The sequence below is a fragment of the Thamnophis elegans genome, chromosome 1 (genome assembly GCF_009769535.1).
Source record: "Thamnophis elegans isolate rThaEle1 chromosome 1, rThaEle1.pri, whole genome shotgun sequence".
NCBI classification, from domain to species: Eukaryota; Metazoa; Chordata; class Lepidosauria; order Squamata; family Colubridae; genus Thamnophis; species Thamnophis elegans.
The window spans coordinates 167,389,344-167,406,404 of NC_045541.1; the positions used below are offsets into that span (position 1 = coordinate 167,389,344).

General features: G+C 45.2%; 1 protein-coding gene across 2 annotated transcripts in view; it reads left to right on the forward strand.

Annotated features, from left to right (window-relative positions):
* The window catches only part of GTPBP3 (GTP binding protein 3, mitochondrial), a 28,721-nt gene extending 17,005 nt beyond the window's left edge, over window positions 1-11,716 (forward strand). The window contains exons 6-9 of one of the 2 annotated variants that reach the window (XM_032238782.1): window positions 206-349; window positions 4,296-4,461; window positions 8,118-8,408; window positions 10,960-11,716. In XM_032238782.1, the coding sequence (XP_032094673.1) occupies window positions 206-349; window positions 4,296-4,461; window positions 8,118-8,408; window positions 10,960-11,191 (833 nt within the window). In that variant the 3' untranslated portion in view covers window positions 11,192-11,716. The remainder of the gene's footprint in view (window positions 1-205; window positions 350-4,295; window positions 4,462-8,117; window positions 8,409-10,959) is intronic. The other variant, XM_032238787.1, reaches the window with a different exon arrangement.
* The last annotated feature ends 5,345 nt before the right edge of the window (window positions 11,717-17,061 follow it).

A 17,061-nucleotide genomic window follows, 5' to 3' on the forward strand; every position in this document is an offset into this window, starting at 1 on the left:
AACCCAAGAAAGTCCAGTTGATTTTTGAAAAGGACCTTTGGGACAATCATGACCTGGATGATTGAGAATTTCCATAGACGCAAGCTCCAGGAAAGAAACCAGAGGATTTCTTGTAAGATCCTAGTCCTCCAAAAGAATGGCAAGGAGGGAAAGAAGCCAGGGATGGAGGAAGGGCTGGTCAAGTATGGTATTTTCCCCCCCATAGTGGAAAATGCTGTCAAGGCCTTGGAGAAGGAGCTGAGGGAGCATCTGCAAGATGGCCGCCGTGGGCAGAGGCTGCGGGATGGGGTCCATGTAGTCATTGCAGGGCCTGCTAATGCTGGGAAGAGCAGCCTTCTCAACCAGTTGTGTGAGTAGCACTGGGGGGCATGTGAAATGGTGGAGTCGGTGGGTGGGTAGCCAGAGAGTGGTCAAGGGATGAAGGCGGGAGTCTTTCAGGATTTTGCCAAAAGGTTCATCAATCACCTTTTAAGAGAAGCCTTCTCAAAACTCTGAACAACAAATCTAAGACCATCAACACAAAGGAATAGTTACCAGATGAGATGAAGCCTGTTTTAAAAATGTTGATTTTGCCATTATTTCATTAACAGAACAAACTGAAACAGAACGGAACAAAACAAATGACACTCCCCCTTGCATGCCCCGACCCCATGTGCATGTGTGCGTGATCCCCCCCTCTCCCATGCATGTGTGTGTGACACCCCCCCGCACCCCATTTTGAGCCTAGCAGGCCTCCCTGAAGCCTCCTGGGAGCAAAAAGGGGGTGTGGAGAGGCGCTGCCCCCCTACCCCCATACCCTCCACACATGCCTGTGTGATCCCTTGCACATGCGTGCGTGTCTCCCGCATGCGCCCTGCCTCCCCACGCATGTGCAGCAGAGACCCGGAAATCAGCTGACTGGCAGGAGGTGCTGGCACATGCGCGGTGGATCTGAGCTGGGGCAATGGCTCACCTGCCTGCAGGGAGGGCTCTGTGTGCCACCTGTGGCAAGCTTGCCGTAGATTCACCATCACAGGCCTAGAGAGAGCAGAAGAGAGGAAGAACTGGCGAAAAAATAATAAAATACAAAGTCCTGCAAATAGAACGACTGTGGCAGAAGAAAGCAAAGATAGTACCAATTATAATAGGTGCAATTCTAAAACAACTGATGCACCATTTGAACACCATTGGCAGTGACAAAATCCCCATTGGACCATTGCAAAGGGCAGGATTACGTGGAACAACTTACATGCTGCAATAGTACCTTTAACGCCATCAAACCACAACAGCTGCCTATCCCAGGTCCTTCAGAAAGAGTTGATAGTTGGATAAAATGCCAAATCCTCTCTGAACATCTGACTGTCTATTTCAGGAGTGTCAAATTCACGTCACTGTGGCGTCATGTGACTTATCAGGACTTTTTTCCTCTTCCCTAAACTGGGTGTGGGCATGGCCAGTGCGTGATGGCCTGCTCTATGTGACCAACCATAACAATTTTTTTCCCCATATTTTGGTCTAAAGTAAAAATCACAACATCTATCTAAATCTTCCTAATCGTCTTTTTTTTAAATCAGTTTTAATGCCTGAATTATCCCATAACACTCTTTTGCCATTGAAAAGCAATCAAAATCTAATTTCAGAAATAGTACACTACACTATATAATTGATGTAACCCTGACAGAATTGCATATCAAGGCTGCGATTTTGTTTGAATTTCCCTTTCCCTTCTTAACAATGGAAGTAATTCTAAATACTCAAATCCGTATCTTTGTATATACTGTATGTCATCTGTTCTAGTGAAGAGTTCAGGGTCCTTTCCTCCGATCTGTTAATTTTGTTCAATAATAGAGCATGTAAAAGATTCCCCCAGGAAAATAATATTGTTAAGACTATTAACAATACTACGATTTGCTCTGAAAGAATTCAAGGAAATAAAACAATAACAAGGAAGTCCATTTTAAAAACACTACTTTGTCCTTGGAGTAACAAAGAGCAATCCTAAGATAGCTTTAGCAATGTTACACAAAACTATTAAAAAAGAAGAAGAAATTGTTAAGAAAACAATGGTTAAAGCATGAAATAACAAAAAGAAAAGGACATCTCATTACAGGTATTTTACACTGATACCATTCACAGTATTTCTCTGAGATGTTGAGACTCTAGAAAAAGTGCATAGAAGAGCAACAAAGAAGATTAGAGGACTGGAGGCTAAAACATAGAAAGAATGGTTGCTGGTATGTGCAATGTAATGAAAAGAAGGACTAGGAGGGACATGATAGCAGTGTTCCAGGGTCTCAGGGGCTCCCATAGAGAAGAGGGAGTCAAGCTATTCTCCAGAGCACCTGAGGGTAGAACAAGAAGAGGGTAGAACAAGAAGCAATGGGTAGAAACTAATCAAGGAGAGAAGCAACTTAGAACCAAGGAGAAATTCTCTTACAATTAGAACAATGAATCGGTAGAACAACTTGCCCCCAGAAGTTGTAAATGCTCCAAGATTGGACATTTTAAAGAAGAGATTGGATAACCATTTGTCTGAAATAGTATAGAGTTTTCTGCCGGAGCAGGGAGTTGGACTAGAAGACTTCCAAGGTACCAATAGCAATAGCAATAGCAGTTAGACTTATATACAGCTTCATAGGGCTTTCAGCCCTCTCTAAGCGGTTTACAGAGTCAGCATATTGCCCCCAACAACAATCTGGGTCCTCATTTTACCCACCTCGGAAGGATGGAAGGCTGAGTCAACCCTGAGCTGGTAAGATTTGAACAGCCGAACTGCAGAACTGCAGTCAGCTGGAGTAGCCTGCAGTGCTGCATTTAACCACTGCGCCACCTTGGCTCCTTCTGACTCTGTTATTCTATATATTCTATGTATTCTAATTCTTTTCTACTTTTACAAACCATTCTTGCTTCCATGACAGGTACATCCTGCTTAATACACTGACTTTTATTCTTTGAGCTACTCAGCTCTTTTGAGAGTTCTACCAGGCTTAAAGTTGCCAAGTTTGGAGACCGCTGGTCTAGTGAATTATTAAAAATCATAGACAGGTAAAGGCACCCTGTCAGATAGGAAATGTATTTTTAAGAAGCTGTAATCCTCCCCGCTGCACATCAGAGGAAGATTCATTTGGACAGAATATTAAAGGTCAACATGACTACACTATGAGAATATTTACCAAACCACAAATAAACCAACACTATGCAAAGCAAATGTATTTTCACCCAAAGCGTGTGAAGCCCTTTCCCTGTTGTTACTTCTTGCCCTTTTGCGGAGACTCGTTTTAATTTTGCTTTGTGTTATTCTGTAAATAGTCAAGGAGTGTTCGCTTTCATTTGTTTAAATTGTTTTAGGGAGGTGGTTTCCAGATGCTGGAAACATTTTCAAGTGTCCTTCAGAAAAATGTTTACCCATTAGCTTTAAGGGAGATTCTAAGCTATATTGGGAGTTTTTTTTTTAATGTTATGACAACCACTTATGGTTCAGGAAACTCTTAATGGCTGGGATTCCCAATATGTGGATATTCCCTCACAGCTTATCTTTTCCCCAATGTTATTTTAAATAATAAAAAAAAACTATCTAGAAGGAAATGAGCATGCTGCAAAACAAATCAGGATAATAGAGTATTTATTTCCAACAATCACACATAAAGTCTCCACAGGGGTTTTTCGGAAGTTAAAGTTTGCACTTACGGCTTGGATTAGTTTATGTAGCTTAACCAAGATAACTAAAACCTAGCAGCCTCAGAAAAAAATGCGCTTCAGTGAATGTATTTGTTCCTTATAATTATACCCATTCTTTAGGAGTTTGTTTAAGCGATAGCTCTTTCCTCCAATTTTTCTCATTGCAATCTTGGGACAGAAGCTGGGCTGAGAAAGAGTGACTGGCCTACAATCACCCAATGAGCTTTGGTAAATGAGGGTGGATTAGACCTGGATCTCACTGGACCTGGTTCAACATTGTTACACTGCTACATCACTGGATCTCTAAAGAGAATTTTTTTTATCTTGTGTTCCGGGTGTTGGCTTAGAATGTTGGCGTATCCAGACAATTGGTCTCCAAAGTTGGCAACTTTAAGACTTGTGGATTTCAGCTCCCCAAATTTCCTAGCCAGCATGGCTGGCTGAGAAATTCTAGAATCGAAATCCACAAGTCTTAAACTTGTCAAGTTTAGGGATGCCTGGATTAGATTATGGTTCGTTGTATGGCAGGAACCGAGCAAGTGGGTTAAATTTTGTAACTAAGCTGAGCTAAGAATATCATGTGAATTCACCCACTGTCTTTCTTCCCCTTCTTGACTGATACAACCTTTTCTCTCTAGGTCAAAAGCCAACTGCTATAGTCTCTCCGGTGGCAGGGACCACACGAGATGTGGTAGAGACTGCCTTGAACATTGGTGGATTCCCTGTGGTGCTGAGCGACACGGCAGGCCTGAGAGAGACCACAGATGTGGTTGAGATGGAAGGAGTGAGCAGGGCTCGTCAGAGGTGAAAGGAACTGTGGAAGGGGAGGATCAGAATGGGAGGGTTATACATTGGGAGCCATCCTTTACCATGCAGTAAATATTACAATATAGAACATAGAAATGTAAGGAGGGAACATCCAATAGCGGTCAGCTATGCACAATGGTGCAATTCAATTTTTTTTAGTACCAGTTCTGTGGGCGTGGCTTGATGGGCGTGGCAGGGGGAGGATACTGCAGAATCTCCATTCCCACCCCACTCCAGGGGAAGGATACTGCAAAATCTCCATTCCCACCCCACTCCAGGGGAAGGATACTGCAGAATCTCCATTCCCACCCCACTCCAGGGGAAGGATACTGCAAAATCTCCATTCCCACCCCACTCCAGGGGAAGGATACTGCAGAATCTCCATTCCCACCCCACTCCAGGGGAAGGATACTGCAGAATCTCCATTCCCACCCCACTCCAGGGGAAGGATACTGCAGAATCTCCATTCCCACCCCACTCCAGGGGAAGGATACTGCAGAATCTCCATTCCCACCCCACTCCAGGGGAAGGATACTGCAAAATCTCCATTCCCACCCCACTCCAGGGGAAGGATACTGCAGAATCTCCATTCCCACCCCACTCCAGGGGAAGGATACTGCAGAATCTCCATTCCCACCCCACTCCAGGGGAAGGATACTGCAGAATCTCCATTCCCACCCCACTCCAGGGGAAGGATACTGCAGAATCTCCATTCCCACCCCACTCCAGGGGAAGGATACTGCAAAATCTCCATTCCCACCCCACTCCAGGGGAAGGATACTGCAGAATCTCCATTCCCACCCCACTCCAGGGGAAGGATACTGCAAAATCTCCATTCCCACCCCATTCTAGGGCCAGCCAGAGGTGGCATTTGCTGGTTCTCTGAACTACTCAAAATTTCCGCTATCGGTTCTCCAGAACCTGTCACAATCTGCTGGATTTCACCCCTGGCTATGCAGCTATGAAAAGTCAAAGATAAACTGTCTCTAGATATTTCACTTAAGTAGTCGTGGTTAATTGTGGTTGTCTTAAGGGCCTTTCCCCTCTGCTGAGGAAGACTGCTATCCATCCATCCTTTGAGCAAGCAAAAAAAAAAACTTTACAAGTAATCCACAACTTACAACCACAATTGACATCAGAATTTCCATCACTAAGCAAGGTTTAGAAATAAATGAGTTGCACCCAATTTTGCAACCTTTTTTTTTGCCACGATTGTAAAGTGAATTACCGCAGCTGTAAAGTAAATCATACACATGCTACACAAGTGGTTGTAAGCTGAACACTACCTGTGCTGGCATGAAATTGGCTGCCCTACTCATCCATCCTTTTCCTGCTTTGATTTGCCTCCATCCGCAGTCATTGCAGTCCCCAGTGTAATGCCTGACAGAGCCTGATAGATCTTAATGCATCTTGAAGCTGCCTTTGGAGTGTGTCAGAATGAGGAGAAAAATCTTGCTTTAACTACACTCCTATTATGGACAATCTTCCCAATCTTCCTGTCTCATGGGCTGGGTATGCGATGGAGGCAACCTCATGGGGACACAGCTGAACAAGCAGGTAGCTAGCTGTGCTTTTCTTGTGGCCCACCAGATTTGGACAGCGGGGAGGTTGGGGAGGAACATGGGCCAGTCCTGGAGTCTGGGGAAGGCTCTGATGAGGGCTCTGTGTCGGAGGCAGAGAGAGGGCCAAAGCCACATGCCAGTTATCAGCTGCCTTCAGAGTCAGACATAAGTGAGGCAGATGAACAGCTGGAGCCTGTTCCCAGTGTGCACATGTGCAGAGTGGACAGACGAAGGGAACAGTTAAGGAACAGGCGTCGATTTGGGAATAAAGCCACAGGTGGATGTTGAATGGCCCTCCCAGAGGAAATAAAAGAGCGAAAGGGGAGTGGAGTTTCCAGAATGCAATTAGTTCCCTTAATTTGTTCATGACTCTCCAAGGCTCCTTGCCAAATTTTTGTCAGCTCTTCAAGCCAGATAAGGTCTGTGACTGTAAATCCTCCCTTGAAAGACTTTGCTAGATGTGAATGAGCAGAAGTCACAGTAACTTAATAAAAAGGGGTTTTTGTCAGGAGGAGTTGTTTCATGGTTTGGGGAAGCTAAAGTCAGAACACTTTTGCTGTGGTTAGGCACAAGCAAACATCTGGCCTAAGTCCCAAATTAAATAGATTTAGATCCAGCAAGCAAGTTTCTTCATGACTTCATCTTCTACTCGTCCCTGCCCTCCCCCCATCCCTCCCACGAAGGCCACCTTTTCCTGCTACACATTAAACTAGCATTTCTGTGTTAATTCAAGCAATGGTGTCTGGATGCCTGCAGCACTTAATTTCATTGTAGGCAAACGTGTTTATTACAGGTAGACCTCAACTTACAACCATTCATTTAGTGGCCATTTGAAGATACAACAGCACTGAAAAATACTATTCTGTTCTTGTTCTGTTCTGTTCTATTCTATTCTATTCTATTCTATGACAGTTGCACTGTCCAGGGGTCATTTGATTAGCATTTGAAACTTTCCCAGAGTGATTCTGATAAGCAAAGCCAGTGGGGGAAGGCAGATCCACTTAATGACCACATGATTCATTTAACAACTGTAGTGATTCGCTTAACAACTGTGGCAAAAGGGCTGTAAAATGGGGCAAAACTCACTTAATAGCCCCCTTGCTTAGCCCCCAGAAATTTTGGGCTCAATTGTGATCATATGTTAAGGACTACTTGTACAACTATAGCTAGTCCTTGACTTACAACAGTTCGTTTAGCGACCGTTCAAAGTTACAACAGCACTGAAAAAAGTGACCTGTGACCATCTTTCACAGTTACGACCTTTGCCGCAGCCCCAAGGTCATGTGACCAAAATTCAGACGCTTGGCAACTGGTTCACATTTATGACGGTTGCAGTGTCCCGGGGTCATGGGATCTCCTTTTGGGATCTTCTGACAAGCAAAGTCAATGGGGAAGCCAGATTCATTTAACAACCATGTTACTAACTTAACAACTGCAGTGATTCACTTAACAATTCCAACAAGAAAAGTTGTAAAATGGGACAAATCTCACTTAACAACAGCAGAAACTTTGGGCTCAATTGCGGCCATACGTTGAGGATTACCAGCAACTACAGTGTACTGTAGCCGGAATGCACCCATCCAGAAGATGGGAGCTTTATTTAAGGCAGTATTTTTCGAACTTGGCAAATTCAAGATGTGTGGATTCAGAACTCCCCAGCATACTGGACATGGCCTCAAACACCCACCAAAGAAAAGGGAGTGATGCTTGCTTTCCTAGCGCAAAGTGCAGGGTAAGCATGTAGGAGAAAAATGCTTTGGTTTGGAGCCATGATAAATGTGGTCCAGACAGAACATCTGGCTATCATCACGTTCAAAACAGAGGAAGGGGAGGAATCCAGAGAGGAATTTCTTAAGCGCCTTTCCTTCCCACCCTGTTTTTATATGTGTACTAATTAAGGCTGCATTATGGGGAAAGCTTCAGTTTCTTTATGATCTGCATCTTTTCATTGGGAACGTCTCTTAAAATAAACCTTAAGATGCCTCTCAGAGCGGAAGTTTATAATTAGGAAATGAACGACGATTTTTGAGGATGTAGCTTAAGGGAGAATTAAGGTTTGGGGTTTTTTAAAAAAAAATTATTTCCTTGTAGGGTCTGCGATGCTGACCTTGTTCTGGTCATTTTGGATGGGAAAGTAGCAGCTGAACAGCCTGGCCACTTAACTATGTCCATGGTAGATGTCCTGCCTGCCAGCGAGTCAAATGAGACGCAGCCTTACCTTCTGGTTCTGAACAAAATGGACCTACTCGGAGAAGAAGACCAAGCAGATCTCCTGAAGACCTGCAACAGACTTGGTGTAGGCCCCGCCTGCTTGTTGTCCTGCAGAACTGGAGATGGGATTGTGGCCTTCCTGAATGCATTGCAGGAACAGCTGGCACGCATGTGAGAACAGAGGGGAAAAAGGCAGTGGGAAGAATTGAGGGTGGATGTGTAACATACATTATATTGCCAAAAGTATTCGCTCACCCATCCAAATAATCAGAATCAGGTGTTCCAATCACTTCCATGGCCACAGGGGTATAAAATCAAGTACCTAGGCATGCTGACTGTTTTTACAAACCTTGGTGAAAGAATGGGCCGCTCTCAGGAGCTCAGTGAACTCCAGCGTGGAACTGTGATAGGATGCCACCTGTGCAACAAATCCAGTCGTGAAATTTTCTCGCTCCTAAATATTCCACAGTCAACTGTATTATAAGAACGTGGAAGTGTTTGGGAACGACAGCAACTCAGCCACGAAGTGGTAGGCCTCGTAAACTCGTCCAACATCATTGTGGGCCTCACAAATGCGCTTCTGGAAGAATGGTCAAAAATTCCCATAAACACCTTAACCCTAACCCTGAACCTTGTGGACAGTTTTCCCAGAAGAGTTGAAGCTGTTATAGCTGCAACGGGTGGACCGACATCATATTGGACCCTATGGGTTAGGAATGGGATGTCACTTACAGTAAGTTCATATGCGAGTAAAGGCAGGTGAGCGAATACTTATGGCAATATAGTGTACGTTTAAAAACCCCATGACCTGCATTTTTTACATGGTGGATGATGTTGGGCGGCGGCTGAACCATCCCATGAGGGAACTGCCAATCATGTTCCTTAGAATGCTGTACAGAGAACCGTGCAGCCTGGGCATGTTGGGGGTACATATCATCTTTCCCTGAAAATACAACCTACCCCAAGGTAAAAAATTAAGTTAGGGTGGGTTGTGGGTTGGAGCTGCCCTACTACTTACCTTCAGACAGATGCAGCCAGGCCTCGCACCCCCTGACTCCCTGCCTTGCCAGCCCATTCCTTCTGCAGCTGGCAAGCCTTTACCGAGGGTCTCTGCAGCCGATAACAGAGTTCCAAATCAATCCAGAGCTCTGTTATCAACTGCAGAGGGCGTCAGGAAAGCCTTATCAGCCTTGCTGGCTGCTGAAGAAGTGACAGTGAAAGGGAGGCCGGGGGCAACGCGCGCAAATGAGGTGAGTCAGTGGACAACGTCCCCCCAAAATAAGACCTGGTGCCTTTTTTGGTGGCAAAAAATAAATAAGACAGGGTCTTATTTTCAGGGAAACATGGTAGTAAGTGGAATAGTGTGATAGCTACAGAATAAAGGGCAATATTTCATACCGGCCCCACGATGAGAGTGGAGCACATCAGAGAAGTTGTGTGGATGTGACCTGAGATAATATCTTAATTTAAGCTGTTGGGAATTGGAGATAGAACCTTCAACGTTAGGCGTACATACAGGTAGGCCTTGCTTAACAAGCAGTCACTTAGCAACCATTTGAAGGTTTAAAGGTTTATTAAAGGTTTATTGCATTTATATGCTGCCCTATTCCCGGAGGGACCAGGGGTGGGTTTCAACCGGTTCGCGGCGGTCCCTGCGAACCAGTTGGTCGCCGAACCCGGAAGTAAGTAACTTCCGGGAACGGCGAAGGGCGCGCCCACCCGCCCGCGGTCCTTACCCGGTTTTGATGAGTTCTGCGCTTCCACGCATGTGCAGGACGCATACAGCGCCTGCACGATCGTCCAGGAGCAGCTGGAGCATCACGCAGATGCTAGTACGCATGCGTGCACCGTGCACGTGCACGAGGACGACGCCGGCCCTGTTCCAACCGAACCGGTTGGAACGGGGCGAGAAACCCACCCCTGGGAGGGACTCAGGGCGGCTAACAAACCCAGGAAGATATGATGGACCTGCCCACTTCTGGAGTTCTAATAGTGTCACTTTCCCCCCCCCCCCCCTGCCCGCCCGTCCAATGTGATTGTATTTTGGATGTTTTGATGACCAGCTCACATTTATCACTGTGATATTCAATGTTTTTTGCCGATCTCTGGTGTTTACTCCCAGTTTCTGGCAAAAAAAGACGCCCATTGAATAAAACGGGTTTGCTTAATGACCTCTGCAAAACAGGTTGCAAAATCAGGCATGGCCATATGGATGACCTGATCAATGACCACCACAACTTATCACTGTGATTCTGGATCACTTATGGTCACAAGTCAAAGACTACCTATACATATTGATCAGATGTTGCATCTTGTTGATGTTGCATCTTGTTGAGCCGAGGTGGCGCGGTGGTTAGGGTGCAGTACTGCAGGCCACTTCAGCTGACTATCTGCAGTTCAGCGGTTCTAATCTCACCGGCTCAAGGTTGACTCAGCCTTCCATCCTTCCGAGGTGGGTGAAATGAGGACCCAGATTGTTGTTGGGGGCAATATGCTGACTCTGTAAACCGCTTAGAGAGGGCTGAAAGCCCTATGAAGCGGTATATAAGTCTAACTGCTATTGCTATTGCTATTGCTATTGCATTCTTCTGTGTATCTCAACTGTAGATGCTCAGATGCTGCCCGTTTCCTATGAATGCAGGTAACAAACCCAGCATAATTCATACATGCCGATAAATCATCTGCTTAAGAACTGCAAATCTTAAATGTTCTCACTCTGCAGGTGCGGAGATCCCCGAACTGGTTCCCCCAGTCCAACGCAGGCACGTCACCAGCTCAGCTTGCAGAAGTGCTTGGAGGCCCTCGGATGCTTTGCTGAGTACCAGCTTACGGATCTGGTGTTGGCTGCAGAGCAGCTGCGACTGGCACGGCGACAACTAGGGCGGCTGACAGGCCAAGTGGGCACCGAAGAGCTCTTGGCAATCATCTTCAAGGACTTTTGTATTGGCAAGTGAAGGAGACCCACCAGCTATGAACTAGTCAGCACATGGCGCCATCCAGAGGCTGAAGGTGGTTCTGCACTCATAACACTTGTGGAAGATGGTAACTTTATTTAAGGCAGTATTTTTCGAAATTGGCAATTTAAGATGCGGGGACCAACTCCCAGAATTCCAAAGCCAAGTTTGAAAAAAACACTGATTTAAGTTTAGAAGCTGCACTGGTGATAAAGAGGATTTTTGCAGAAGGATAGAAGACATGTTGAAGTGGTCCCTCCGAATGTAATAATCAGCCTCTCCCACTAAACTTAAGTGGCTCCCGCCAACTTTACAGTCTAATATCTTCTGGGTTAAAGTTCTCAGCAATTATCTGAAGCCTAAGGAAGAACTGAATTGTATTCAGGAAAAATAGTCACAAAAGGGGATCAGGCAAATTCATGGAAAAAGTTGAGTTTATTATTAAGTTTTCTTTCGGTAGCAAAAAAACAGCCTCGCTCAGCAGCATTGTATTGATGAATATTAAATGCTGGGGATGAAAGAAAAGTTATTGTCTTCAGATCCTGCATATGAAATTTTTGGGTGGGTGAATGGGAATCTGGGTGACTATTACAGAAACCAGGATGCTAGACCACACACACACACACACACACACACACACACACACACACCAGAAACACTCCTTACTTTGTAGGGAGCAGGGGTGGGTGGCTGCTGGCATTACTGCCGGTTCGCTGCGTGCACGCATGCCACACATTGCTTGCGCACGCACAGTTGCCTATAAATTGTTCTGTGCATGCGCAGGACATTATAAAATGACTTAAAAAACAAGCCGGCAACAGCATGGGCAACCGGGAACCAGTCTGGGGACGTACCAAGCCTGCTGTCCGGTTCGGCGACCCAGTCCAAATTTCCACTACCGGTTCACCTGAACCGATGCGAACTGGTAGCAACCCACCTTTGGTATGGAGATTCTGTGTCATCCACATCATGGTTGTCCAAAACTTCTTGAAGAAGCTTCTGGGATAAGAAGCGAAACGTCTCCAAAGAAAAACCAGAAAGTCCAATTGTCTCTTGAAAAAAAAGCACCTTTGGGGTCTCCTTACTGATTGTTTCCCATATCTTAAAATAGTCCACTAACCCACCCACCCAGCCATTGTGACTTTAAAAAGATTTTCTAGCACAATCTATGAAGCCAGCCGGTTGTGTTTTATTCAATAACATTAGCATAGATTCTCTTTGGTGAAGCTCTGGTTGGGGGGGGGGGTAAGGGGGGGCTGAAAGGGTTTTGAACAAGGCATGGGTGGAGTGTTGTTTCTTCCGTTCTATTTTCATTCTATAAATTGGGGATCCCGCACGATTGGTCTGGGGAAAAAGAAAGGGCATGGCCCACCAAACACTCCCCAGTCTCTCTCTCCTTCCTGGCAGTCCCGTCTGCATGAAGGCTTCACACTGGGAAAACAGCCACATTTCCTGCTGCGGGACGCTGAGCGGAAAATCAATTCAGGAAGTGGCTGGCTGGAGTTTCCCTTCTCAGGCGGCTCTCGGCCCATCTGTAATCATAAAGACAGCTGGGAAGCAGATATTTCCTGGGGAGCGATCGCCATCTCCCTCCAGAGGCAGCCTTGAGAGTGGTGGAGTCAGGCGTCTGCCACAGCAGCTTTCCCTAAGCTGCCTCCTTCCAGATGTGCTAAGGATTTTGTGAGTTGGGACCTCAATGCAACCCTCCCTGACCAGGTTGGGGAATCCACAGCAGAACTGCACGATTCACGCGGAATCCACACATCCCGCGTGCTTCTGGAGACCGTTTTAAAACTAGATGCTTCATGCTGGGTGTGTCCCTTATTAATCTGAATGAGGCGGTGATCCTGTTTTGTAGTCACAATTGCTACAGGTAGTCCTCAATTTATAACCCTAAACGATCCCCAAATTTTCTTTATTTTTTAAAAAAAATTTAAAGTTTTTATTAAGTAAACATTAAAAATGTTGGATATAGTATTTTGGCATAGTCAGTTCCATTGAGTTTTTTTGACCTTACAACAATAACAATTTATATCCATTTATATTACCTACCCATTAATCCCTTTCATTGTATAGTTACTATCACTACATATACATATCCAATTCCTACCTTTCCTACAATATTAATACCATATTTTCTAATTCTGAGCCCCAAATTTTCATTGCTAAGCAAGACAGTTGTTAAGTGAGTTTTGCCCTCTTCTACCATGTTTCTTGCTATAGTTGTCAAATGAATCTGGCTTCCTCGTTGACGTGACTTGCCAGAAGGCCGCAAAAGGTGATCACATGACCCCAGGACAGTGAACAATCATAAATACGTACCAGTTGCCAAGCATCTGAATTTTGCTCACATGACGACAGGTGAAATTATTGTGTGAAAAACAGTCGTCCATCTCTCTTTTCAGCCCCGGCTGAACCGGCACTCACACGGCTTGCCGATACCCCTAGATCAGTGAATGGCACTGTGCCCGACTGGAAAGGGGGTTTGCCGGGTGGCTGCTCATGAGTGTGGTCGCTTCATGGCTGCTGTGCTGCGCTGCTGCGACAGCGCAACACAGCCATTCGCCCATGAGACTGTACCCGGCTCTTTGGGAGCCCGCTCGCAAGAGAGCAGCTGCCTGGCAACCCCCCTCTTCAACTGGGCACAGAGCCACTCACTAACTTGCGGTATCCCAAAGGCGCTAAGCAACGCAATTACCTTTGCCTCCCCCCTGGTTCCCGCGGCTTGACCCCTTTGGGATACCGCTAGATTGGTGAGCAGCGCTCTGCCTGGTTGGAGGTGGGGGGTTGTCCAGGGGGCTTATTTGTAGGGGAGGGCTTATATTTTTGCCCACCAGAGAAATGTGGCATGGCCTTATTATCAGGACGTCATAATTTCGGGAAAACACGGTATTAACATTTCACTTAGATCCAGGATGGTGAACCTGTGGCACGCATGGTGGCACGCAGAGCCCTCTCTGTGGGCACGCACACCATTTCCAGCTGCTCTTCCGGGTTCCCTTGCACACATGCACACCAGCCAGCTGCTCTCTTCCAGGTTCCGGCGCTCCAGTGTATAGGCATGCGCACACATGTGTGCTCCAGTTTCAGCACTTGATATCGAAAAGGTTAACCATCACTGATACAGTCCCGTTATCATAGCTTTCTGGTATTATACCTAACAAAAATATTTCTGGCTTTAAATCTATATGCTGCTTTATCATCTGTGTTATGGCTGTCAGTAGAAGCAGCTAAACCATTGTGCCATTCTTTGAGTAGCTAGCCAAAGCTGTACATGGACATGCTACATTCCTCTTCCTGTTGCTTGTATGCAGCCCTGGGGAGTCTGTGGCTAGAGTTTTAAAAAAATCAAGATGGCAGTCGGATTTGATCGGATGGTTGTGGCCACCATCTTAATTTTGTTGACACCTTCCCCATAGTCCCTTCTCCCAGTAGTTCTGCAGATGCTGTGCTCCCATTGAGCTTCCTGGATGCCTAAGATCTATAGCAGTGTTAATTTCAGGCCCTGACTGCATTCACCCAATGGGTGGGTGCCTTGTGGGCACAGTGCATTGGGTGATTCCAGCCCTCCCGCACCAATCTACTTCCCATCTTGAAACACTCTTCCTCCAGGCAAATAGTAACCAAATGGCCCTTTCCTTCTCCTTGACTTTCAACCCATTTGACTACCCAGACCTTGTTTCCTGCTTGAGCAGGGGGTTGGACTAGATGACCTCCAAGGCCTATCCAGTTCTGTTACTCTGTTATTCTGATGAGAGTTTGAAAAATCCCTCAGAGAGGAATCCAAATTCAAAGCAAAGTCAGGGTTGACAGAAGGACAGAAGCCAAAATGTATAGAGTAGGACACAACCTGCATGTTGAAAAGGGAAAGGTTCCCCTCATACATATCTGTTAGTCATTCCCGACTCTAGGGGGCGGTGCTCATCTCTGTTTCAAAGCCGAAGAGCCAGCGCTGTCCGAAGATGTTTCCGTGGTCATGACTAAACACTGAAGACGCTGCTACCTTCCCACCAAAGGTGGTCCCTATTTTTCTACTTGCATTTTATGTGCTTTTGAACTGCTAGGTTGGCAGAAGCTGGGACAAGTAACGGGAGCTCACTCCGTTATGTGGTGCTAGAGATTCGAACCGCCAAACTGCCAATGTTTCTGATCAACAAGCTCAGCGTCTTAGCCACTGAGCCACCGCATCCCACCTGCATGTTACCAGTACATAAACCATTTGTTTGAGAAGGCCTGATCCTGCCTAATTTTTTCTCCTGGTTTTCTGTCTTTCCTTTAGTAGCTCCAATTGCCTTCAGGAGAAGGTACCAGATACTGAGTATCTCCATCTGTATCCTGGTTTGAATTGGTTGCTTCTAGCTCTCCAGAAGTTTATGCCCCTTGAAAATTCTGATTCCGAAGAGGTCTCCTCCTCTGGAAGAGACGTTCAGTTTAGGTTGTTGCTGAGTGATGTGTCTCACAAAACTTTCAAGGATTTTAGTCTTTTCTTCTCAAGGTGAAGAGGAAGGAAATCTCCAAAAAGCAGCTTTATTTAGAAAGTAAATATAAGACTAGCCCTTTTCTTTATCCTTTGATCATAAAGAAATAAAAACAAGGTTGGTTGTCTTTCTAACATTCCTATAACAATGGAGCAAACTATCCATAAAATACTTAAGGGCATACAAGAGAAAATAGCTTCCCCAAATGCATGCACACAGAGTTGAGAACAGTTGGAGCAACTCCTGTGCAGGTCTTGCAAAAGGCATGACTGTTTTAACAAATTATTAAAAGAGCCATAGTTTTTGTGAGGATTCCCTTGTAGTGTAGAGCAGTGTTTCCTAACCTTGGCCGTTTTAAGATGAATGGATTTCATCTCCCAAAATTCTGTAACCGGCATGCTGGGAGTTGAAGTCCACCCGTCTCAAAATTGTCAAGATTGAGAAACACTGGTGTAAATCATTTATTCTGGATGCTTTGCACTTTTACATTATTATTATACAATTGTATCACAGCGGCCAGTTGTTTCACCGGATTTGGCATTGGTTACTAGTCGGGCCCCACCCAGGGGCCTAGGGACGTCGTAACGTATTTTCGTAATATGCGTGCAGATCCAAGCAGTGCGGCTTTTTGCATTTGACTGATGATGATTTTGTCAATTTTTAACTGTTTTAAATGTAATTCCAGTGCTTTTGGAATAGCACCCAGTGTGCCAATTACCACTGGAATTACCACTGCTGGTTTGTGCCATAGTCGTTGAATTTCAATTTTTAAGTCCTGGTATTTTGCGATTTTTTCAGGTTCCTTCTCGGTGACCCTGCTATCACCTGGTATTGCGATGTCTATGATTGTGACCTTACTTTTCTCAACCAGTGTGATGTCTGGTGTATTATGCGCCAGTATTTTGTCCGTTTGTATGCGAAAATCCCACAAGATCTTGTCCATCTGATTTTCGGTGACTTTTTCAGGGTGATGTTCCCACCAGTTTGTTGCTGTTTTAATATTATAATTTTTGCACAAATTCCAATGGATCATTTGTGCTACTGAATTGTGCCGCAATTTATAATCAGTCTGTGCGATTTTTTTACAGCATCTGATCTGTAAACTGTGATCAACAGTTTCATCAGCTTCTTTGCAAAGTCTGCATTTGGTATCATCAGAGGATTTTTCTATTTTGGCCTTAATGGCATTTGTGCGAATAGCTTGTTCTTGCACAGCCAGGATTAGTGACTCTGTTTCTTTGTTTAATGTACCTGCTGTTAAGCATAACCAAGTTTTTTCACTGTCCACTTTGTCTTTTATGTTTTCCAGAAATTGGCCATGCAATGCTTTGTTCTGCCAACTCTCCATTTTTTATTTTATCACATCTTTTCTGTATTCTTATTTCGTCTGTT